The following is a 25,972-nucleotide window of genomic DNA, read 5'->3' on the forward strand; positions in this document are numbered from 1 at the left end:
TCATGGGTACTAAATGTGCCGAGTAAGTAAGGCTCCATTGTCAGACAAGTTTTAACCATAATATATTTCCTTACGTTTGTTTTCTGAAACTCTGCACCCTCCCTCAAGGCCTTCCGACGCAGAAGGAAAGACTGCTTAATTGCTTCACATCCCCTTTTACGATTTCAGTCGGGCGATCAAATAATTCAGGGCGACCCAGCTCACAAAAGCTGATTTTTAAGTACTTCAGCCATGGAGTGCCTAATGCCTTATCATGCGAAATTAAGTCATTTACAATCAGGTGTGTTAATGGGATGTCTTGGCTCAGCCATAATTTCAACCAGCATGTCAAAGGGCGTAAGGAGAGAATATCGCTCAAATATTCAACTCCTAACTCCTCATGCACCGCAAAGTTGGAAGTGGCGGCCGGAACACACAAGAGGCGTTTGAGAAATGCATTTTCTGCAATCTGTAATTGTTCACAAGCCAGATAACCCCAAAGTTCACTACCATAGACTGCAGTTGCTACTGATTTAGCATCATATAATTTCGTCATTGCATGCATTGGCTTTTTTCCTAATTTTGAAGCAAAGTTAAAGATAGAAGCATTAACCCTAACCACATCACATCTTTTCTTTGCAAGTTGAGGGCCCCATGTCAAATTAGAATCAAAAAGAACTCCTAGATAAGAAAATGTGTTAGAGAATGGAATTACTACATTATCTAGTTTGAATGTATAGTGTCTTTTTGGACGATTACCAACTTGTATAATGAATGATTTGGAGTTATTAACCAGCAGATCTCTTTCTTCCATAAACTGTTTAAAAGCATTAAGTAGCAGTTGTAGGCCTTTCTCAGTTCTGGATATTAAAACCGCATCATCTGCGTATAAAAGGACGGGGATACTCCTTCGCCCCACCCTAGGACAATCAGCTTTCACCTCCTGCAAAACGCTATCAAGCTCGTTTATATAAAAGTTAAAAAGGAAAGGGGCTAGTATACAGCCTTGACGCACTCCCTTCCCAGTTCTAAAATTCTCAGTTAGGCACAGTTCTTGGGAGTACCTAACATTCGCACTTGTGTTGCTGTGCAGATCAACAAGAAAATTAACAATCCCACTGTCTACACCTTTTCCCCTCATGAACCCCCAAAGCCTTCCCCTGTTCACACAGTCGAAGGCTGAGGATAGGTCCATGAAGGCTAGGTGGACTGTACCTTTTTGGGCAGTGCAATATTTACTGAGTATGGAGTAGAGGTTTATACATTGTGTTATGGTTGATCGACCACTGCAGAAGCCGTACTGTGAGATAGACATGATGTTGTTGTCCGTCACCCAATCCGAGAGTCTCTGCAATACAATTCTACCCACTATTTTTGCCATAGAATTTATTAGGGAGATAGGCCTATAACAGAGTGGGCTATCCCTGTCCCCCTTCTCAAATATCGGGACAATGGTGGAAACCCCCCAAGAGGATGGGCACCCGATTCTGGCGGCTGCATTAATAACAGCTTCAACAATCGGTGCCCAAAAATTGGGATCAGATTTAAATAGGTCAGGGGGTAACCCATCTGGGCCTGGCGCTTTGCCAGCTGTAAGCCCATCTATCCCTACCATTACCTCTCCTCTATTTACTCTGAAGGAGGCTACCCCATAATCGGGGTCGGTATTCGCAATATTATCCACCGTGCCACCATATAATTGCTTGAAATGTACTACCCACTCCTCCTTAGTTATAACACTTTCAAGACCCTCTCCTGGATCTTGCACCAGAAACGGTTTCTTGATTACAGCCCAGAACCTAGCACTGTTTTTCAGTGTTTGTGGGTCCAGGATTTCATTCCACCCCTCGTTCCTCAGAAATTCTTTACGAGTAGCAGTGGCTAATTTAAATTCTTTGCGACACCCTTTGACCGTTTCCTTATTACGGGGATTTACTGCCAGGGCAGATCGCAGATTACGTGCAGCTTTAGAGCATTCTTGATTAAACGAACGCGGACCATTTTTCACAGTCTTCTTTACTGGGTCTGTCATTAAAATAGAAACTTTATCTGTTAGATTCTGAAAGGCAGACAGGACTTACGTTGGATTTGAGTCATCCTGAGTGCAACTGTTAATTTCATCACTGCAGGTGTCTTTGATGTTTTTATAAATGAGATCCGGAGCACACATGGCCCATTTTAGGCGACGTCTTCCATCCGTTGCCCTTACCCTGCTCATGGACTGGCTGCAGCTTGTATTAACCACCCAAGGACCCCTAAGATGGATAGTCAAAGGATTGTGATCAATAAATTCATTATTTTCAATAACGAAGGAATCTGCAAAAACCTGCATTGGCAGAGTTAATAACATAAAATCTATAAATGTCCCTTTCCCATGCCCTTTGAAAGTTGGAATAACAAAGCGTTTCATGGGATCACACAGTGCCATTGTTAGAGTAAGATCATGGTCATTTAGTAAATCATTAAAAAGGTCCCCCTCCAATGTATGTTCCAAGTGCAGGCCCTCATGTCTAGCACAATGGATTTCCTGAAGGTTTTTCATAAGAGGGTCCCTGCAGGGGTGAACATTAAAACCACCCATGATCATTAGGTTATGTGAGCAGTCCTTCATTGTTGAACTAACATAGTTATTTAAGATTTTTAGGTTACTCAATGTTGTGCATGTATTAGTGGAATTATTAAAATTGATCAGTCCAGCCATACAATTATCTCTGGCTAAAACTAAGCCTAGAATACCATGATTACTTGATGCCCTTCTTTGTATAGTGCAAGTCATAGCTACAGAAATAAACGTGACCATCCCCCCCTTTTGGTCTTCCCCTGCCTACTGCTGTAGCAGGTACAAAGAAAGCCTTGTATCCTTCAATAAAAAGGTCACACTCTACTGACCAAGTCTCTTGTAAACATATAATCTGGAAACATTTAATATATTTGATCCAGTTCTCATCTTGCAACTTAGTGGCCAACCCGGCAACATTCCAACTTATAACATTATTTTTATGTGTTGTGGGCTGACTTGCCTCTATAGGCTGATCTACTGAAACACGTGCAGTGCTTTGACCCTCCTGCTCCTCCAGTCAATCACAAGCATCCAAGCCCGAAAATACTTCAAATCTGTTCTGTGTGGCCACATTTATCCCTCTCCAGCCGTAATTAACATCATTATTGTTCTGTATAGGCATCTGCCATCCATTCACCCCATGGCTAGCAATATTACACATGTATGGTCCTGTCGATGTGGGAGAACGGATTTGGGTCATTAGCCTGAAACTTCGAGAGTCAATGGGTGTGATTGGCCCAGGCGCATAAAAATACCCTAATGGTCGCACACAGACACTATTTGGGCTATACATTAGTGCTGATGCACGTAATAACACTGTGGCAACATGTTGTGGATGTTTAAAATTGATAACCACACAATCCCCCGATGTTGATTTACATGAGGGGCCAACCCAATTGACCCTTTCTGTTGAAATAATTTGGTCATAATAATGAGTTGGAAAGCCACAATTTTTGTTTAACCAAGCTACTGTTCTATTTTTCAGTGCTTCTTGAGACTCCCCGTGTGGCAGAGCAGGGTGTTCTTCAAAACATGGAACATTTGTTAAAACCACCACATAGGGCACACAGTCAGGTGGAAGATTTACATTCCTGAGTTTTTTCCTCTGGATTGGCGCTGGTCTACTAGTCAGAGGTGCTGGCGCTTGATTTTTTGACTGCATTGATGGTAACGGATTATTAACAGCCCTAGTTTCTATCAGGCCTGGGGCACACCGATTCTGTACGCTCTCTGCCCTGTCAACCTTTCCCTTCACAGCTTTGTTAGAAGTAGTGATAAAATTAGTTTTTGGGACAATCGCTTTTGTGGCAGTGGCTGGAGCCAGATGTGTCTCCAGCAATCCTCCCAGCCTTTCTACCTCAGAGGCTACTACATCCAGTCTAGTTAGTAGTGGGTTCATTAGCTCTTTAATTTTCTCCTCCATCTTACTTAATAGTGTGCTAATTAAATTCTCATAGTGGTTAGAAGTTAAACTTAGTCCTCCCTCACTATTACCATCCACATCATTAACACCTATGACTGGATTACCAGCATTTGTAGTGTTAGGGCGGGAAATATCAACTATTTTATTTTTATTTTTTCCCCCTCGTTTCGCCTGATTCTTTCTACACTTCCTTATGGGTCTTAGTGTTAATTGAGCCGAATCAGAGTCTTCACAGGAGGAGTTTTGCAGATCTGAATGCACCTCCGCATGTACCTGTACTTGAACCACAGACCTATGTGCCCCTTCAGTACCAGATTTTGGATTCCCTTCTGTAATTCCCTCTGTCCCTTCTATCACCTGAGTAGGCATATTTCCAGGTGATACAGGAAGATTGCTACAACGTCCTAAGGAGGCTCTGCGTTCATTATTAATTTGGTTAACTTTTTTAACCAAAAAGTTATCCAAAGTGGTCAGACCAGTGACTGGCATATCTTTGGTGAGTCTGGGCATTGCCCTGAGAACTATAATCCTACGTTGATGTCAATCAAACCATCAGAATGGCAATGAATCAGACCAGTAAAACAATTACTATTAAACATTAATTAAACTTGATAATATATTTAAAGTCTCACATGAATGATGTAGTTCTTTCAAACTTAGAAAATAAATCAGGGTCTATAGCCCGTCCCGGCCTCCTCTGGCCTCTGAGGGCCACAGAGGGCACGCCCTTTGCCCGGGCTTTGCTCGGGCGCTCCCGGACGCGACTCGCGGTGCGAGAGGCGTTCCTCGCTTTTCAGGCGCCTCCGGGCGCAAAGGTGGTGTCAGGGATGCGACTCGGCCGCCGGGGCACCTGAGAGGTGTAGTTCAGACCCCCCGGTGGCTGCAGGCGATGTGGAAGGCAGCCGTTCCCCTCACGGCGTTTCCCTGGACCAGCAAGCAGCAGCCGTTGCCCTCACGGCAGGTAGGTGTCAGGGACGCGACTCGGCCGCCAGGGCACCTGGGAGGTGTAGTTCAGACCCCCCGGTGGCTGCAGGTGATGTGGAAGGCAGCCGTTCCCCTCACGGCGTTTCCCTGGACCAGCAAGCAGCAGCCGTTGCCCTCACAGCAGGTAGGTGCTGGAATTTGTCCTACTCTATCCTTCTTCTATCATTCCAAATCCAAATAACTGACTAACCTATCCACCACTTAAAATGTACTTGCATGTTTCACTATACTAATTCAACACTAATCCTCTGTGGGTCCCGGAGTAGCGTGCTACCCGCCGAAAAAGCGCTTCGACGCCTCGTCAGGGGTAGTAAGCGCTATATAAATGCAATTACAATACAATACAATACCTTAATAAACCCATCTTAGCAACATTGGATATTGAAATACCGTGAAAAAACAATGTTTTATTCTATACCATGCAGTTTGCATGCAGCTCTTTGATGACAGTTCATAGCTCACTGTGCTACATTAAGATTGTAACTTATGAACTGCAAATAAAAGAATTTTCTGTGATAAAAGCAGTAACCCAATGAGCTATCCACATAAAATACAGTTCTGTGATCTGTACGGCACAAGCTCGCTGCAGCAGGCTTATTAAACCACTGCGCTACTTTTTGAGGATTCAAAACTACCCCTAGACACAACTCCATTTTGCTACAGCGGGAACATTAATCACCAGTTATCTTGAATTTTTTAGTTTTGCCTGAAAACGGCTAGAAACACAAGTAACTCTCGCAGAAGGTGCTTTTCAAACCATGTGTTATTTATAAACACAGTGCACTCAGCCCTCCCCGAGCTCAGAGCGAGGTGCAGCTCCAAAGAACTCACCTTGTCAGTGTCTATTCCCGACATGAACTCTTGTTCCACCGACAAATTATCAAAGAAAGCTTCTGAGGCTGAAATATAAAACTCAAATTTACAATGTGACTGCATACTGGATCCCGCTATCTCTGATCCAACTATGTAAACAAGATGGTCATTAGGCATATTTCAAAGACAGTACAGCACAGCAGATAGATGTCATATGTGTAATAGGTTTCTCAATACACTATACACCTAAAAGCATTGCGAGGCCATACTAATGGCAATACAGCACTATATAAATCTGTTAATATAACAATTTTTTACCAGATGGCACTGCATTTAAGTTTCATTACTGCCTAAAAGGATTTTAAAAACATTACTTCGCATTGTTTTTAGACTTGGATTAGCTCATCATTTACAAAAAAAACAAGGAGTCACAATTAATTCGATAAAAAGTACATTTGAAAAAATATTTAATTTGAGAGATTACAGTCATGAGAACTGAAAAACATCAATTGTTCAATTGCCCATGGTCTCCAAAGAAAAATAAGAATGTGCTTGTAATTGCAGAGTGTAAGTCAAATTGACCTGCTGAGAGTGTTGATATTTTCAATTAGCTGGAACAGGAAGACGTTTGCAAGAAAACTGACTCTTGATAGGTTTGTTAGCGTGTAACAGAATACCATTAGAACCTAATTCTGAGCTTCGCTAGCTATACTTCTTCAATGACTCGCTTTAACCTCACTTCCATACACTGAATAGCCAACTGTTTTTTCAGTATGATTTTTCATACTTGCCAACTTGAAGACCAATCTCGCCGTGTGAGGAGGGGGCAGGGCCTTAAACTGTGTTTGTTGGTCCTCGTGCCGAGAAGTACCTATAAGGCACTTTTGAACCCCAACCGCCCCAAGGCCCCTCCTCCCTAAAAAACAAAGCTTGCTGAGGCTGGTGCCGATGTGTTGGGGTGTTTTCACACTCTTTAATGAACTTAGACATTTCAAAGCCTCTGAAAACGAGCTGGAAAACCACTATTTACAGTAGTTTTCAGCTCGTTTTCCATGTCACCGTGTGATTTCAGTTCCTTACCGGGAGACTGTGTGATGGAAGCCAATATCGTGTGTCACATGGTGGCACCGTTTGAGTTGTCAGCATGGTTTTTGGTGTGTTCCATGTACTATTCTAAACCATGTTCGAATATAAAACAAGTTGTTTTTTGTTTTTGTTTTACACGTGGCTCAAGGGCATTACAGCACTTTCCATGAGCATAACATTATATTACATTAAGTCGGATTTCTTTTTTTGTCACAAGGAAATTAAGCGATTTGCCCACAATCACACACAGGATGGTGACCCAACGCTGGGACTCGAACCTGGTTTGCCAGCTCCAAAGTCTCCAACTCTGTCAATCAGACCACATATCAATTTTGTATTTTTTTTAAACATACAAATGTATTTACTACACATACGGCAGCTGGGTCTTCCTTGTGGAAGGGACAACATGGATTTGCATTTGGCTGGCATCAGTCTATAATGTCATATCAGAGTTTAAAATAATTGAATGGACTGTTGGCCAGAGTGATTACAAGTGGCTGAGATTAATTTAAGTATTCCAAAAATCTCTTTTGCACTATCTAGTTGTTTGTAATATGGAGACTACTGTTAGGGCAGAAGCTTCCTGTGCTCTAAAAACAGCAACTCACACATTAGACAATACATTTAATTCCCACTCCCAAGGTTTGCCACATTTGACATGTCTTCATACGCTACAAGATTGAGATTGCGTATTACAGGGGAGCACTAGTAGCAGGCCGAGATTTAAAGTAGCCGGAGGGGACAAATTAGTCAAGACAGTCTTGTTTCCAACTCTACAGTCAGGGCTAAACTGTAAATTGTGGACTTAAAAGGCAACTATTGCAGATCTTTGTGAAGTTCTTGAGAAAATCCCATTTCAAGCAATGATGCCTGCTGTTGCACGTCCTCATTTTTTAGTGGGACACAACCATATGCTCGACTTAACTGTTGTTGATGGTCAGATCATGGTTTCTACAGATGAAAGGGAGCGAGGACGACACAGAATGGCAGCCCTCACTTACTTGTAATGTCCTTGATGAGTTCTGCAATCGATGTATGGTTTGCCAGAGACCCTCTTGCTGCCTGCATGTGTGGCAATTGTGAAACAAACTGCTTGATCTCTCCAACAGTTTTAGCATTGTGTCTTTCCTGAAAATAGTAATAAACGTACATTAATTACATTTTACAATTCAGCTCAGGACCTGTTGCTGTACATTACTTGGAGGTGGCCGCTAGTCTACTGGTACGTATAACATACATTAATGAACACAACCTGAAGAAAATAAACTGAGGGTATTTAAATTGAGAAAAACATTAAATGAGTCCAAGTCTGTACAGCAAATTCAAGATAGAATGTTAGTGAACCTCCATATTCTGATGTATCTCATGGTCGCAAAACACAAGCCCGGCATGCTTCTAAATAAAAGAAACTGGGCCAATTCCTAGTGTACATGAACAGAAAGGCTAAGGGCTTAATTTCGCGACCGCCAGACTCGCGTTGGCCCGCCCAACGCATTACGACTTCAAATGTCGCTGCGGCGGAGGACCACCAGCTGCGCCAGGGAACAGACATTCCCTGGTGGTGGCAGAGCTGCTCCACAATGTAAGATGCAGATTACAATTTCCACTACCGCCAGCCATTTCGTGGTGGAATCCTCGCCATGAAAAGGCTGGTGGTGGAGGAACAAAGGGGCCCCTACAGGGCCCCCATCCCCCCGCCATGGGGATACATTCAGGGGGGCATAACATGTCTGTCTGTAGTCCCCCAAAGTTCCAGCACAGCATCGATGTCACCATCCATGCCGTGCTGGAACACTTTTGCCGTTAACCATTGCAGTGCCTGTTTTCCAGGGACCGCCATGGAAAAGGCAAAGGACCGTCACATTCCACAAGTTCAACTCGTGATAAGGCAGGCGGTCCTGGCAAGGCTTTGGTGCAGTTGTGCCGATGCAGAGCCGGTGCAACTGCGCAATTATCGAAATCAGGCCCTAAATTCTGTCCTTCCTATCGGGCCAATTAAGCCAAAGTAAGGAGAGAAATTCTTTCCTAAGCCCAGGTCATTACTATTTGAAGGTGCACACTGCAGTGAAAAACTAGAAACTATTTCACACTTTTTTTTTAACAATATAGTCAGCCATGTCACGCAACTCGGATGTTATATTATGCATAATTCCTAAAAATCTTGACAGCAGGCATGCACTTAAGGACTACTCAGTGGATTTATGAACCTGCTCCAGAGATCTCAGGGCAACTTTAAAGCCACGGGTTTCCTTTTTCCGGAAGGAAGTACTTTATTGAACAATAAAATGTAGCAAAGTGCACAGGAATTGGTTCATTAAAAAAAACGTCACAGGTACCAATCCCGGTGGGTGGAATCAGCCGGGCATTCCTCTTCAGAAGCAGCATAGAGCTGCATGACAGAAAGGACCACAAGCACTTAGGCTGCACGTGCTGTAGTAATCTTAGGCTGCACGCGCTGTAGTAATGGTGGCCTTTATTATTGGTCGGCGGCATACGCTAATGGTGGCAATTATTATTGGTCGCCATTATTAATCTGCTGGAAACAAATGCTTACAAAGTAAACTGACCACCCCATTAAATTACGCGCTTGTTAAAAGAAGCCTTCACAAGGGGACCTGCTTTTCCACAAAGGTTTACTTTTATAACTGTATCGGACGTGCCATCTCAAGTCGAGGGCATTGGACAGCAACACGTGACTTTGCCGAAGATATTTGCATCAAATACTGCAGCTCTTCTGACCGTCATCTCTTTTCTGGATCACCCAAGCAACAGACCAAGCACGCAGAATTAACAGCTGATGCACCACCCGTTCCTACCACGAGCCTTGAAACCCCAAGCATGTGTTTCCTAGAGAAGCTAGTGTATAAATACTAGGCGAATTACCCGTCTGGATAAGACAGTGCAAAACTTTACTATTAATAAATGTGACGGCATGGATATTTAAAATTACAGAAAGGTAAAAGAAAAGTACAAAAATGTAAAATAGGTGTCCAAAAATTTAAAATTACAGAGTGTTTCACAAAGTATTATAATGGGGAGCATGGAAAGGCCATGTGGAAAACAAGTTGTTCAATAAAAAAATACAAAGACGGTAGCTTCTTTAAAATCAAATTCCTGTTATTATTCTTTTATTGAATAAGAAAGTTTGTATAATGAAGTATGTTTGAAGTTTGTAAATCTGGCAGTCACACGAGCGGGCAAGCCTGTGCAGAGGGTGCTAATGAAGACGTCAATGTGATGGTGCCGCAGTCCCAGTTCCATTATCACCTAATCCTCCTGAAACCTCTCGATTATCTTCGCACCCCTCCAGTAAGGACGTGTTTTAACCTCGCCAGGGCATGTGGTCCCCAACGATCTCGGTGAGATGCCCAGCGAAACAAAAACAAAAAAAATCATCCACAATTTTGCTTCACTTTGTGTTCAGGCATCGACTAGGGAACAGTTCAATTCCATACCTTTGTGAACACAGACTGACACGGTCGAGGATTTGATACAGGGCGTGTAGCTATCCATGGAGCATCAGAACACTTTACAGAAAACTGCAGTAGGTAACACCTGAAGCCTGAGATGCTGTTCACAGAACACTATGGTGGGTGAAATGTGGATGAGAAGGGTGGGGTCAGAACATGTAATTTGCACAATACTACACCGCAAGCAACCCTTGTTTATATATTTTTACATTGCATTTTGTAGAACTTTACAATTTGAGATGAAGTCATTTGTCTAACGTCACATAATCAAGTATCCAGGTTCGAACATCCACAAAAAAGCCATAAGATCACAACAGTCACTAATGGAACTGTTCCCCCAAAAGTAGCTCCCTCCAACAAGCATACAGCTTGGCAAGGCTGATGGCATAAAGGCCAAGCAAGGGTTCAAGCAGTGCTTTCCCCCTCCCCTTAAAAAACAATGCGGCCCCTAGGGTGGGGCTCACCATGGCCTATAACCTAAGAATGCAACCCCGGCGCCATATTTTTCACCCAAAGGTCAGCAAAAACTGCTGACCATTTGCTGACGATTTTCACCCAATCGTCAGCAAAAACTGACAATTTTCTTTGTATTTGGGCAGCAGTGGGGTCCCTCTGGGTCCCACATGGGCCCTAGTGAGGGCAGGGTAGCCCTACTCTGCCACCCTATATAGCCCTTAAATTTTACTTCAGGAAAGGGGACTAAGTCCCAGAGTAATGTAATGGCTTGCAGCAAAATGTTTCTGATGGAGCTGGCAGCCAATGAGAGTGCTTGCTCCCGCGGGAGTGAATTGGCCCAAGGGAAATAAAGCTCCATGTGCCAATTCTAATGCGCCAGTCAAGAAATTATTTTCCTATGGACACGTGGTCCTAATTAGAACTACCCAGTGGCGGGTGGGGGAGCGGTTGGTTTAGGGGTGTGTGAGTTTATTAAAGGAATAATGTGTAAACCCACTGAAATTTGCCAGTTAGGGTAAGCAACGCACACCATAACTCATGTGGTTTTTCTCTTTATTACCTGTTTTACCTGTTCATGTTACGGAGCATGGCGAACAGCATGAGTTATAGAGTGCTTTTTCAGTAAATTTCTCTTTTTATTTTATATAATGCACTTATGTCCCAATCCCCGATGTACATGGTGCCTTTAGCTGTGAACTGCAGGGTTTTGCCAAAGATCTGGCCTGCCGTAAGGCCCTGCGGCTAGGCTGGGTTTATTAGTGAGCTTTCATTTTCTATTCAATGGTTTGATGGCTGATGAACTCCCATACGTCAAAGTCCTTGCTTTTTTTTCATCTCGTGTCGCCAAAAGGCACTGAATTTCCTCCTCCTGCTCCAGTGTTGCTGCACTTGAAGATACTGGGAAGTTATGGCTACCTACCAAGGGACTCCTTGGCTTCACAGTATTAAATGGATGCTTAGAACATGGGGCCACGAAAACAGCGCTTTTTTCTGGAGGAATGTTACCTGAGCAGGCAGCCACTTAGTACCTCCAAATGTAAAATAGTCAGTGGACGCCAGAGAAATTTCAGCCTTAAATGCTTAATCAATCAGGAGTTTGTAAAGCGTGGCTACTCACCTGTCAGGGTCTCAAGGTGCTGGAGGAGAATGGAGGGGGGGGGGCAGTCGACCCGGGGGAGGGTCTGCGGATCCTTCTAGGCATGGAGGTTCAGTCAAAGAGCTAAGTCTTCAGATCTTTCTTGAATTGGGTCAGCGACGAGGATTGCCTGAAGTGGAGGGGCAGGGTGTTCCAGGTCTTGGCGAGGTAGAAGGATCTTCCTCCGCTTATGGTCTTGTGAATCTGTGCGACCGTGGCCAGGGCAAGTTGGGCGGAGCGAAGGTTCCAGGCGAGTGCATAGAATGAGAGGCGGTGGTTTAGATATGCTGGTCCTGCGTCGTGGAGAGTTTTGTAGGCATATATGAGGGGCTTGAAGTGATCCTCTTGTTAACTGGGATCCAGTGGAATTGTCGGAGGTGTTATGTGGCTGCAGTGGGGAATGTGGATTACCAGTCTGACTGTGGCCTTTTGTACGTACTGAAGTTTCCTGGCCTGTTTCTGGGTGACGCCAGCGTAGAGTGTGCTGCCATATTCAAGTCTACTGGTGATGAGTGCATGGGTGACCGGCTTTCTGGATTCCGTGGTGATCCATCTGAAAGTCTTTCAAAGCAGGCAGAGCGTGTGGAAGCAGGATAAGGAAACATTGTTGATGGTTCATTGTGAGCGAGTATGCCAGTATGATGCAGAGGTTATGTGCGTGGTTTGTGGGGGTGGGAGGAGTTCCCAGTGCAGTGGGCCACCAGGAGTCGTCCGAGGCTGAAGGGCCGGGTCCCAGGATGAGTACTGTCGTCTTGTCCGAGTTAAGTTTGAGGCAGCTGTCTTTCATCCAGGCGGCAACGGCCTTCATCCCACTGTGAAAAAGGATTCTGCCAGCTGTGGGTTTATTGGTGAGCGAGTGGATCAGCTGGGTGTCGTTAGTGTAGGAGACAATGTTGAGTAGGTGGTTTCTGATGATGGCTGCGAGGGGGGCCATGTAGACGTTGAAGAGGGTGGGGCTCAATGAGGAGCCCTGTGGCACGCCTAAGCTGATCTCTGTAGGTTCTGAGAGGAGTGGAGGCAGTCTGACTCTCTGTGTTCGGCCAGTAAGGAATGAGTGGATCCAGCCCAGGACCTTGTCGCGGATGCCGGCGTCGTGGAATCTCATGATTAGGGTGCGGATGGAAATGGGATCGAAGGCAGCAGAGAGGTGCTGTAGGATGAGGGCTGCAGTTTCGCCCTGGTCAAGGAGGGAGCAGAGGCAGCAAGGTGTGCGGTCTCAGTGCTGTGGTTACTTCGAAAGCGGGATTCAGAGATGTCCAGGATGTGGTTCTCTTTGATTGATTAACTTGGAGAGTTGTGTGTTGATGGCCTTCTCGATGACCTTGGCTGGGAAGGCGAGGAGGGAGATGGGTTTGAAGTTCTTTAGGCAGATGGCTTCTTCAGCAGGGGGTTGATCTCGGAGTGTTTCCAGTCGTTGGGGATGGTGGCGGTTTTGATGGTGCGGCGAAGCCCTTGGGCGATGTAGGTTGCTGCTCTATGGAAGATGTCATACAGGCATGGGTCCGATGGTGATCCAGAGTGATGCTCTTCATGGTTTTGAGTGTTTCATCTGTGGTAAGCGGGGTCCAGTTGAGCAGGGTCTGTTGGGGTGCGGTGAGGTTGCGTTCGGTGTTGACTGTCGTTGTGGCAGGGACTTGAGTGTCGAAGCCGTCAGAGATTTGCCTGATCTTGTGGTGGAAGAAGGTGCAGAGATGGATGCAGAGTTCCTGTGAGAGTGGGACGTCTGGTCTCGTTGTTGGGCCTGGCAAACTCCTTGGCAACAGCATAGAGTTCTTTGTTATTGTGCGTTGCCGTTGATTCAGTCTTGCAGGGCCATTTTCTTTGTGGTTTTGAGGCGGTGGTGGTGTGTGTTGATGGCGGTTTTCAAGGTTCGCGGGTTTCTGAGGTTTTATTCTTCCTCCATCTCTTCTCGAGCCGTCTGCAGGAGCGTCTGTATTCGTGGAGGGCGGGAGTGAACCAGCTGACTTTCTTTGAGTGTTGCTTGCCTGGTGCCTTCTTAAGGGGTGCCAGAGTGTTGGCGCAGTAGGAGATCCATTGGTTAAGGTTGCGTGCTGAGGTGTTGGCGTCTAGTGATGTCGGCAGTGTGGTCGTGCTGAGGAAGGCAATGAGACGTTCTTCGGTAGCCTTGTTCCAGCTATGACGGGTTCGGTGAGGGTGCTGGTTAACAGTCGGAGAGTCAAAGGCAAAGTGCATGCAATGTTGGTCAGTCCAGAGGAGTTAATATGTGTGACAGTAGGTGATGTTACAGCTGGTGGAGAAGATGGGATCAAGCGTGTGTCTGGCTGTGTGGGTTGGAGCGGTGCCTAGCTGCTTGAGTCCAATATTGTCGAAGTTCTCCAGAAGGGATGTGGTGGTCTGTCACTGGGTTTGTCCAGTTGGAAGTGGAGGTCAACAAATAAGATGTAATCCTACTAGATGTCCCAATGCATCAGACTCACAAGAGGGCCCGTGGGAGTTGAATGGACCCCCTTTTATAAATGCTGACATAGAGCACTCCTAGCTAGTCTTTCTCATGTACATATTTGTAATTTTTCCATTTTATTTTTAGAGTGCTGATAGTCCATGGACCAAACCACAAATTGTAGCGCCACTCTAGGGGCCACAAAACTATTCCACGGACATAGAACACCCAAGTTGGCTCCCACAGTCTGTGCCCTTGAAAACCAGATTGAGGACGTGGATGCCATTTTAGATGCACTTGATCCATGGCCTTAAAAAAATAGTCCTTTGACTTCTGTATATAAACTTTTTTTTTTGTGGCGCTCTTCGAGGGTCTCCCTACTATATCTTGGCTTAACCTGCCCCCACCCCCTTTTTATCCCCCGGGCACTGCCTCTTAAAATGACAGCTGCTAGAATAATTTTACTCCTATGGCCAGCCAATCAGAGTTACCACGTGTCACAGCGTTGGTTTTGTGTCTACAGACCTAAGGTGGTCGACAAGAGGCAAAAACTCCCCTTGACTAATGGGAGTCCTCTGTTTTCTGAATCGAAGTCCGTGCACCTAGTAACCCAATTTCTGCGGACTATAAATGGCACAGGTGTACTAAAGTGTAAACCTTTTCAAGGTTACCCAGCACCTTATTTACACACTTATATCTTCCAAACTACTGAACAAATTTACACCAAACCAATAAAAGCACACTTTCTGAGTGAAGTCCTAGTTTCATGCCAAGTTAGGTTAAAATCACTCTGTAGTTTTGGCTGTAGGGGTAAAACACAACTTTTTTAACCCCCTTTACTTTTTTTGCCTGTATGGATCATCACAAAAATTGTAATGCCGGAATTTAGCTGCCTATGCTAAGTGATGTCCAAATTTAATGCAGATCTGGCCATGTGGTCAAAAGTTAAAGGTAAATCAAAAATGCCTTTTAAATGAAAACTGCGGATGAACCGTAACTACAGAGTGGCGATGGCCAATTCTATGTTTTACTTTTCTTTATTATGGCTTCTCAGTTTTAATGTTACCAATAAATAAAATACTATTATGTTAACTATGTTGAGATCTTGCAGAGATGTGTATTGCTGTATTAGAAATAAATTAAATAGGAGCAGACACTAATTCTGTTACTTCACCTCAAAAGCTGCTGATATGACTTTAGCTTTCCTGCTCAACACTGGACCCACGGCGTTGAAGTTTTTATCTCTAATCTCGGCGTAGAGCTCCTCTGCAGAATTCAACTGAAGTTTCTTCGGCTCAGTGGGAAGCTCCTTGCTCCCATCACCTTGCTTTTTGGGAGCAAACTTTTCTGGTGGTAGTTTCACATGGGCTGCAACAAACATGAGCTTTCAAATAAGTAATTATTAAACATACAATTGAAGATACAAGTAGAACAGAGCAGTAATAATGATAACCTCTGAAAAAAATGCGCTAGATACAGATATAAAAACGCTGTACTCTGGTACCCGCAGAGCCCACATTCAATTTACAAATCATCAAATCTGTGATAGGGAGAAAACTCCATCCACTAACAATGTCTCAGGGAATTGGAGGCTACTTGTCTGCAGAAGAGATCCAATAAAATGCATATTCAATTCATTTTTTCAAAAAGCATGCTCTTTAAATGGGTTCTGCTTTATCCCTACTGCACCGGTATGTACACCCACAAAATAACGTCCTGCAGTTTGAAATAAGCAAATGTTCTACTTTGTGACCTATGGATCCCTATACAATGCCATTTTTTAAAATAAACTTTGCATTCCTTCTGTCAAGATGGTACTGGGCTATAACTAAGGCTTCCTGGTTTCCCTTTTTACTGATTTTTACAGATAAACGCAGACAGAAAACAATGTGTTTCCTGTCTGTATTTATTTTTAAAAGCGGAAAAATAAGGAAAATTGTGCTTCATTGATTAAATTTCTTTATTTGCATTTTTTGTAGAATTGTTACAGTATTCACATGGTATATAGTGCAATATATATGATGGGATCAATCAGATGGAGTTTGCATATACACAACTTAATATCAAGACATGACAACTTAGATATATTAAATGAGTTAAGGAGGTCCCTCAGTTCTCAATTAAATAACAACAGTTACATTATAGCTTTTATGCCCAACGGGAATAGAATTAGATATCTCCTGTTTCAAAGGCTTGCCATAGCTCGATTGATTCACGTGTCGGTCTGTCCACTGTGACTTTGGCTGGGCCTTTGTGGCCTGTGTTATAGAGAGTAGTGCAATGTATATTTAACATAAACATTACTTTTTTACATCAAAAAACCAACACACAAGAATCGCTCCAGGCTATTATTAATGGCTGTGCCACGAGACAAGCCCCATGCCCCACCCTCGCAAAACAGGGTGAACTGAAATTCAAGTTCATCCCAGCTCCAAAACGTATCAACTCTACTCTCTCATGTAGTATCGGTACCGAATTATTGTGTCTTGCACCTGGGTTGTATGTCGCTTAGGTGTCTGTGTCTGACACAATCCTGTCACCATTTTGCAAATTATTACCCACAGATTCTTGATCGACCTGTTTCAGCTCCATCAATATCGTGTCCCAGCATTGCTCAATGGGGTATTTGCGCAGGCCAGCTATCTCTTCCCTGTGTAGAGCATTGCTTTCTGCCTGCGGCCATACCACCATTGAGTTTTTCCAGTTGGCGGGGGTGGGAGGGCTCTGTTTTTCCATTGTTTATTGATTAGCCTTTTAGCAACTGTAAGGCCTAAATCTGTAAACCTAGAAGTGACTGTTTCTTGGGTCTGGGGAATGAGCCTGGAATGCACTCCTCCCATGTATGTAATTGGGGTCTGTCAGTGTAAGTCGCCAGTGCCGTCGTCACATCCTACCAGTATAGTTGTAGCATGGGGCAGAACCACATCAGGTGTAGGAAGTTGGGGCTTACCTGTGTGCAACAAGGGCATGCTGAGTTGGCAAGTTAAGAGTAGTTGTTCAGTTTGTCTAGAGACAGGTATGTTCTGTGTGTGATATACGTCTGTATAAGTCGAAATTTAGTGTTATTTGGTATCTGCGTGGAGCTGGCCAGTATCGTGTTCCATTCACCATCCGTCCATGGAGTTCCCCTGTCCCCCTCCCACTGCGTGCGCAGAGATGTCATGGGTTGTAGAGTGTGAGTTAGTAGAGCCTCTGTCAGCCAATGTACTATGTGGCTCCTATTGCCCATTACATATAAATATTGAATCAGCCGATGGATTTCTGGTTCAGAATTTTTGTCTCCCCATGCCTATGTGAGTGATCGAGTTGAGTAGCAGGAATTGGCCTGCTGGCAAGTCATACTCACAAGACAGTCTATTGAAAGGTTTCTAAGTACTGTTGGCGTACAGGTCACCAAGTGTGTGTATATCTCGGCCGCGTGCCAGTGTGTAAGTGCACTTTTTAGGGTGCCCATTTTGTTTCTCGGTGTCCCCAGGAGAGGCAGTGCTGGGGCATATGGAATTGTGTTCCTGGTGAGGTATACGCTGCCCTTGAGACAACGATGAGCTAAAGCTAAGTAGATCTGTGATGGAATGGGGGGTTTAGCCATTGGGTGAAACAAATGGTAACGCTGGGATTGTGACCATGATGGTTGTGATGTAACTGTGCCGTTTAAATTCAGCCCCCAAGCCACTTTGTCACCCACTGCAGCTATGCTGCCAAGTAATAGAGTTGGAAAATCGTGCTTCATGTGGGTGACTCTCCATGCTATCTTTGTGATTTTCAGGACAACAGCTAAGTAGGTACAGAGCATGGTTAAACAAGCACTGAAAATGCAATAGGTCTCGCATTAGAAAAGTTGGAGCTATTGGTCTTGTAAATGACAAATATTTTATTTATGTGTTGGTTTTTAAAATAGCTAAATTGATAGCTTTGCCATTTACAATGCCAATAGTTATAACTTTCGCGAATGTGACACCTATAGCATTTGTAATGCAACATGTTTTGTATTTACGTGACTTAGATGGCAGCTCTGGTCGTTAAGCCACATCTGCGGTTTACCGGAGACCTAAAATGAAAGAAAACGAGGGTCGTCCACACTGTGCGAGCCCTCCTGGCTTGGACCGGAGTCCCTCACCTGCTCCTTGTTCCTGGGAGGAGGGGGCTGGCAGGAAGCCGAGGGATTAACCACTGATTGGAGGCAGGGAGGGGGGAACCAATGAATATTTTCACTCCAAAACAAATTCCGCGCTCCATGTGTCCCCTCTCGACCTCCGAGGATGTCAGGTGACAGCAAACTGTGAAACTAAAGTAACGCCCCTCCCCAGATACCTGTTGCGCCTAGGAACTGTTTGACGAGACACTGGCACTTTTAATCGAAAAAAATATTGCGTCCCGGCGTCTTGAAAGGGGAGGCGGGTGTGTTCAAAATCAAGCACCGAGAGGAGCCGATGAGTGACGGGCCAGAACAAGAGTGAACCGGGCTGTTATGGAGCGCATGGGGTGGCCTGGGCTGCCTGGGTGGACACAGACCAGCAACAGTTCTGAGAACAGGGTTCGTGTGAACGCTAGTTTGTAGGGATGGAGGAAAAGGTAAGAAGAAAAGGTACAGTGACCATGAGTTCACGCTGCATGATGTTAAACGCAAAACTTCAAGTACGAGAATTCAACATGCCGAGTGGCAACCCAGGGCAGCTGTACATCACACATGAGGCGGAGTGGGGTCTGTTGGCCTCTAAGCTCGTGTTGATCCAGGTGGGAACTCGGTTTACATTGCCAAATGTATCCAAAACACAGTGCACGTTCTGATTTTCAAGGCAGCGCCAGGGCGCATCTTAGTGTGGCCAAGATGTGATCTTGCAAACAGGTGTGCGCCTAACAGGCATTACTTCTGGGTGTGAAATCCGCTCCTGCGGTACTCTTCGGCCTCATTCTTCTTAAAATTTGACATGGTTCCCAACAGGCTTTGCGTCATGGGCCACTAGTCCGTCCTGTTTTTTTCCGATCGATAGAGCTCTGAATTCTGGGACTTGTATGCTCGTTTCTCCTCAGTGTGTGTGTGTAGGGGGTGCTCTATGTTCCCGCGTGTAGGCAGCTGATTGCTAAAAGAAACTAAGCAGAACTGTCTGCAAAAACAATAGTGGCGCAAGAGCCGCACATTCCGCTGGGCCGCGTGAGGGCTCAATGAAAAAGCTTCTTAAACACAATGTTATGGGTCATCCTTTTGGGTGTGAGTAAAAGTGCACACCTTTTATTCTGGCCAGGACCCAGCTTTTTAAAAAGGCGTCAATTCACGTATTTTTTCGCTCTTTGAGAAGCCACAATTTGAGCGCCACGCCAATCGATCAATTGCGTTTGTAATCATCAATCAGCTAAAATAAAGAAAATACTTCGGAAAGCGAAATATAAATTCCACCTAATTGCACTACCAGCTAGCTGAACAAGACGGAGGGCATTGCTGTGGGGAGGGAGGAGAAGAAATGCGACACGGGGCGGAGCAAGGAGAGCGGCGAGTGTGAAGCAGCAGGGGCCTTTGAAGTGCTTCACTTCAAAGGAGTGGGAGGAGTGCTGCTGGGGAACAGATGGCGATTTGATGATGTGCACGCGCATTTTAGGTCAATGCGCTTGCGCATTGACCTAAAAGCGCACGGGCACAGCATCAAATCGCCAGTAAATCGCCAGTCAAGGTAAACCTTGTTTAAGCCCCTATAGTCTCGCTCAATGTGCATGCGCATTGAGAGGCGAGACCTAAAAACGGGTTGAGATTTCCCTAAATACAGGAAAACATCATATATTTGTATTATAATACTGATATTTACACTATATTTGGCTGTTTAATTTGCTAAAATGCGATAGGCAGAAAAGTATGTGTGCATATTTATCAGTAAAATAAATGTGGAAATATACCATTTTACAATTTCATTGATTCTCAAAACACAAAATAAATATGGATAAATACAAATAAGGTGGCCCAAAAATAAATATGGATAAATACAGATGGAAATGTAAAAAAAAGAAATACCATAAAACCGGGAGCCCTAGTTATAATCCTCCAAAAAGCACTTATGGAGTGCAAATAGTGGGGTAGATGAAGGCAGGAGTTCCACAGAAAAGCCAAAGTGTAAATCGTGAGGATGGAAAAAGGAGAGTACGAATCATATGGACATCTGTGACTGGAAACGTAATTTCAGGAAATAAATAGATATATGCCCTTTATTACTTTGGGATTTGGAAACAGTTCAAAGAATACGGATTTTAAAAAGCAACTAAAGGAGCTGAACTTACTTCACAAATGGAGTTTTGTATTTGTAGACCTGCCCCACCCTTTCTGAAGACTTGTGTGACATGATTAACAGTCCTCAACACAGCCATTTCTGCTCAACAAAAAAAAGTTGCTTATAAAGAACTCTAGATTTTTTTTGGCTGAGGCAGTGGCAGTACCTCGGCAGAACGCTCGAGAAGGGCGAGCAGATTGCGAGGGCTCTCCTCTGCTTGCAATTACCAGCGCTTGCATTTTAAACTGATGTGATTTCCATAAAAAACGGAACTTTTTAAAAACTTTTACATTTGACTGTGATTTACTGTTTGCTCATTTAATTACTCACCGCTATTTGCCTGTCACCGACTGTGTTCCCCCTAAGCCCCGTTCCACCGCGGCTTCACGTGCCGTTTGTTGTGGAGGGCTAGGTCGGCCGCCATATTAGGTGTGGGTCGGACCCTGCCGGACCGGAGTTAGCGGTCCAGCGGAGGTTGGGGCTTCAGTCTATAATTAGACCTGATGCTCGTTGGGTAGCGCGTTTGGCTGAGGCAGTGGCAGTACCTCGGCAGAACGCTCGAGAAGGGCGAGCAGATTGCGAGGGCTCTCCTCTGCTTGCAATTACCAGCGCTTGCATTTTAAACTGATGTGATTTCCATAAAAAACTGAACTTTTTAAAAACTTTTACATTTGACTGTGATTTACTGTTTGCTCATTTAATTACTCACCGCTATTTGCCTGTCACCGACTGTGTTCCCCCTAAGCCCCGTTCCACCGCGGCTTCACATGCCGTTTGTTGTGGAGGGCTAGGTCGGCCGCCATATTAGGTGTGGGTCAGACCCTGCCGGACCGGAGTTAGCGGTCCAGCGGAGGTTGGGGCTTCAGTCTATAATTAGACCTGATGCTCGTTGGGTAGCGCGTTTGGCTGAGGCAGTGGCAGTACCTCGGCAGAACGCTCGAGAAGGGCGAGCAGATTGCGAGGGCTCTCCTCTGCTTGCAATTACCAGCGCTTGCATTTTAAACTGATGTGATTTCCATAAAAAACGGAACTTTTTAAAAACTTTTACATTTGACTGTGATTTACTGTTTGCTCATTTAATTACTCACCGCTATTTGCCTGTCACCGACTGTGTTCCCCCTAAGCCCCGTTCCACCGCGGCTTCACGTGCCGTTTGTTGTGGAGGGCTAGGTCGGCCGCCATATTAGGTGTGGGTCGGACCCTGCCGGACCGGAGTTAGCGGTCCAGCGGAGGTTGGGGCTTCAGTCTATAATTAGCCATGCCCTTCAGGACGCGCAGCGGCCACGCGCAGCGGGCGCGCCGTCTGCGCGCCGAAGGAGCGCCAAAGGAGGGCCCGTCTGTGCCCGTCCGTGTCCCGGACGAGGCCAGCGCCAGCCCCCCTGTTGCCGCTCCCCCACTCACTGATCGATTGCGGGTTACTTATACTCGTGAGCACCTATTAACATTTAGTGCTAACCCATGCCCCTGCTCGCATTGTTGGGACCTGGCTGATATTCCTCAGCGTACTTGCCAGGCGTGCAAATTTCGCTTTCAGCCTACTTTAACTACCTCCCCCCAGCTTCCCACCGATTCGGCATGTCTCTGGGCCGGACTGATCAATGCTAGATCACTGGTCAAACATTCCAATGAAATATTTGAACTACTAAGTGACAATGAGTTTGATCTTCTTTTTGTCACAGAAACGTGGCTTAATGAGTCATGTAATCCAGTGATTGAACTGGCTATTCCACGTGGCTTTAAAATCATTAGACAAGATCGCCCCTTAGGCAGAGGAGGTGGCATAGCAGCCATCTTCAGAGATAAGTGGACTTTTTCTCTTGATCCAATGGGCCCCTCAGTCGATGCCGAGGTGCTCCACTTTTCTTTCACTTTGGGAGCGCATTTTACTTTAGGCGGATCTTTGGTGTGCCGGCCACCTGGTAACGCAGGAAAATTTCTAGAGGCACTAGAGGACATGATAGTCCCACGCGCCCTGAAATACCCCACATATCTCCTTTTGGGAGACTTTAATATTCACGTTGATCAATTAGATCTACCTGACACAGTTCGGCTAAACGATGCTTTGGCGATGGCCCAGCTAAAACAGTGGATCAAAGCTCCTACCCATTCAGGGGGTCATGTTCTTGATCTACTATGTTCCAACTTTGACATAAATATGTCTGACCCTGAAATAGTTAATTGGTCTGACCATATGCTGATAAGATTCACTTGGCCCCTGTCCCGCCCCGCTGAGACCAATCATTCTGCTGCTCACACACAGAAAATTAACGTAGCTATGCTCTGTGATCAGCTTGCTTCCTCCCGCCCCACACTTACCTCTGAAATCGAGGCAGCCGTTAGCTCATTCAACTCATGGATTGAAGGTGGTGTTGCTTCTTCAACTAAAACAGGGCGTGTTTGTAGAGTGCGCTCCACCCCCTCTAAACCTTGGTTCTCTAATACTCTCCGCGATCTTAAATCAGGCTGTAAAAAACTTGAAAGACGTTGGAGACAAGCCTATCTCCCTGAAGCCAAGAAAGAACTAAGAACGGCTCAAAAGAGGTACTATGCAGCAATTAAATCTGCAAAAAGTTTATATTACGACGGGCGCATAACTAAGGCCAACAACAACAGCAGGGAAATCTTTGCTATTGTTAAAAGCTTCGTTTCCCCTTGTGCCGCCCAACCTCTTTTAGCCTCTTCGGCAAAATGGTGTGAAGAACTCTCTGTGTTTTTTGTGGATAAAATTGCAAAAATCCAAGATGACTTGCTCACTGTATGTAACAATTTTCCAGCTTCAATGATTATTCCTTCCCCCACTATGCCCTTCTCTATGGACCAGTTTGCCCTTTTTACTCCAGTGGACACAACAGAGGTTGTTAAAATTCTTGCTACCTTACAATCAGGATCCCCTGCCGACCCCTGCCCGGCCAGAGTCCTTGCGGGCCTGGCTAATACAGTCGGCCAAGAGGTAACACATATTGTCAACCTCTCTCTTTCCACCGCCACTGTTCCGGCATGCTGGAAGCAGGCCAAACTACTACCACTTCTTAAAAAAAATGGACTAGACCCAAAGGCTCCTGCTAATTTCCGGCCCATATCATTACTGCCGGCCCTGGCAAAGATATGTGAAAAAGTTGCATGCACACAACTAGACAAATTTGTGGAAAGCTCTCAAGCTCTTCACCCTGCGCAATCAGGCTTCAGAGCTGCTTTCAGCACAGAGACGGCTCTAGTCGAGGTTTCTGAGGCCATTAGGGAATGTTTGGACGGAGGCGGCAGAGCGGCTCTGATTTTATTGGACCTCTCTGCCGCCTTCGATACGGTCCCCCATTCCCTCCTACTTACCAGACTAGCAGCCATAGGCATAACTGGCTCCGCTCTTGGCTGGCTAACGTCTTTTTTAGATAACAGGTCCCAGCAAGTGTGGATGCCACCTTTCTCCTCCTCTCCCAAAAAACTCTCTACTGGTGTCCCTCAGGGCTCCACTCTAAGCCCCCTGCTTTTCAACATATACTTGACCCCCCTCATTTATCTTGCGGAACAACTAGGAGCCAAAACTATGGCTTATGCCGATGATACTCAGCTTTTGTTTACATGGCCAAAAAACATCTCGGACACGTCGAGGGTCCAATTCTGTTTATCATCGGTTTTCCGCTGGCTGGCGTGTGCCCAGCTCAAATGTAATGAGAGTAAATCTGAGATCTTGCTGTACGGCTCCTTTCCTGATAACTTTAGTGACTCCCTCTGGCCCACCGATCTCCCATGTCCCAAATCTATTGGTGGACCCGCAAAAAATCTAGGAGTCTGGTTTAATAACAATCTCAGATTTGAGGATCACCTGAAAAAACTCACTGGAATCTGCTTCTCCACCCTCAAAACCGTGCGCAGATTTCTCCCTTTGCTCCCGAGAGAGGCCAAGGAGACGGTTATTCGCGCTCTCATATTATCCAGATTGGATTATGCGAATGCCCTCTACTGCGGACTCCCAGCCTATTTGATTCACCGCCTCCAAGTTATTCAAAATGCCGCGGTTCGGCTGCTGTTTAACATACCCAGAAGATCTAGTGTCCGCCAACCTCTTAGAGATCTTCATTGGCTCCCAGTTGCTCAAAGGATCTTATTTAAGATCCTCGTTCTAGCATACCGAGCACTCCATCAAACGGGTCCAGCCTATCTGAGAAAAAGATTTTCCCTTTATGTTCCTAACCGCCCTCTCAGATCAAGCAACCTTCACCAAATGTCTGTGCCAAAGTTTAAATATAGCAGGCTCGGCGGCCAATCCATTTCTGTCAGAGCAGCGAGAGCTTGGAATACTCTCCCGCTTCATTTGAGAACATCCCCATCCATCATGGCGTTTAGGAAAGGCCTAAAAACCCACCTCTTTAACATCACTGCCTAACGGATGTCTCTCTAATTTGCATGTAATTCGATCTGTCTTCCCTTTCTCCCGCGCCAGGATACTATACTATTTAGTAACAGAGCGCGCTACAAAAGCCTCTATAATAATAATAATAATGTTGGCCCCATCATGTTACAGAACCTGCCACCCAAGTACACCAAGGTGTCCCAATCTCTAGTTTTCATTCGCTGCCGAGTAGGTGTCCAAGGCACACATGGTGGGCAGGTCATCTCAACGAAGGGGGATTAAACACTACCAGTATTTAATTTAAGTGAGCAACTTATATTTACCAATATATACCGTACCTTTTTTTCTTTCAGAGATGTAAGAATATTTTAAAGCGCCCACTCTCATGGTAGGAGGCAAAAAAGGAACCCCACTATAGAGTAGAACGTTAATCATGAAAATCAGTAGGAGACGGCTCAGAGACAAAGAAAAGATCCTACGACAAGCGTTCACTAGGAGTTGGTTAAGTAGTTCCACTATGCTTCTCCAAATCGAGAAAGGGGAAGAGGAGGATGACCAGAAAGAAAAGAAGGCAGAGCTCACAACATTACAAACAATCCATACTTCAATACGCTAAGACAGTGGCCCGCAATATGAAGCATTACAAGAGACAATGCCAGACCTACAGGGTATTTTTGAGGTCATTCATCCTTTTCTTCTAAAGCAGGAAATGACCACATACGCGTCCTTTTTTATAAGTGGAAGATCTTGTCATTTTGCATTATACTTCAATTCAGTGCCAACATAAATTAAATGCTCTTAATCTGAATTGTAGCATTAGTAGAACTACAATTAATATGGAAAACAAACAAAGTGATTATAATGTAATTCGAACAGGATGATGGCTTACGGGTGAGAAAATTAAGTTAGGCTAGTGTGAACAGGGTTACCCTCTGGAGTCTGTCTAACTTTGACTTCACATAGTAACAAAGGTTCGCCACACAGTATTTTCTTTTAGCAATAAAAGATTTGCTTATGAAACAAACTATCATCTCACCATCAATATAATGCATCTTAAGCTTTA

At 45.0% G+C, this 25,972-nt stretch overlaps 1 protein-coding gene across 1 annotated transcript in view; it reads right to left on the reverse strand.

Moving 5' to 3' along the window:
* VPS33A (VPS33A core subunit of CORVET and HOPS complexes) overlaps positions 1 to 25,972 on the reverse strand; it is a 163,787-nt gene that overhangs the window by 23,053 nt on the left and 114,762 nt on the right. The window contains exons 7-9 of the mRNA XM_078667560.1: positions 15,482 to 15,675; positions 7,847 to 7,973; positions 5,778 to 5,845 (exon numbers count right to left, since the gene is read on the reverse strand). Of these exons, the coding sequence (XP_078523686.1) occupies positions 5,778 to 5,845; positions 7,847 to 7,973; positions 15,482 to 15,675 (389 nt within the window). The remainder of the gene's footprint in view (positions 1 to 5,777; positions 5,846 to 7,846; positions 7,974 to 15,481; positions 15,676 to 25,972) is intronic.

Source organism: Lissotriton helveticus, chromosome 11 (genome assembly GCF_964261635.1).
Source record: "Lissotriton helveticus chromosome 11, aLisHel1.1, whole genome shotgun sequence".
In the NCBI taxonomy this organism is placed as follows: domain Eukaryota; kingdom Metazoa; phylum Chordata; class Amphibia; order Caudata; family Salamandridae; genus Lissotriton; species Lissotriton helveticus.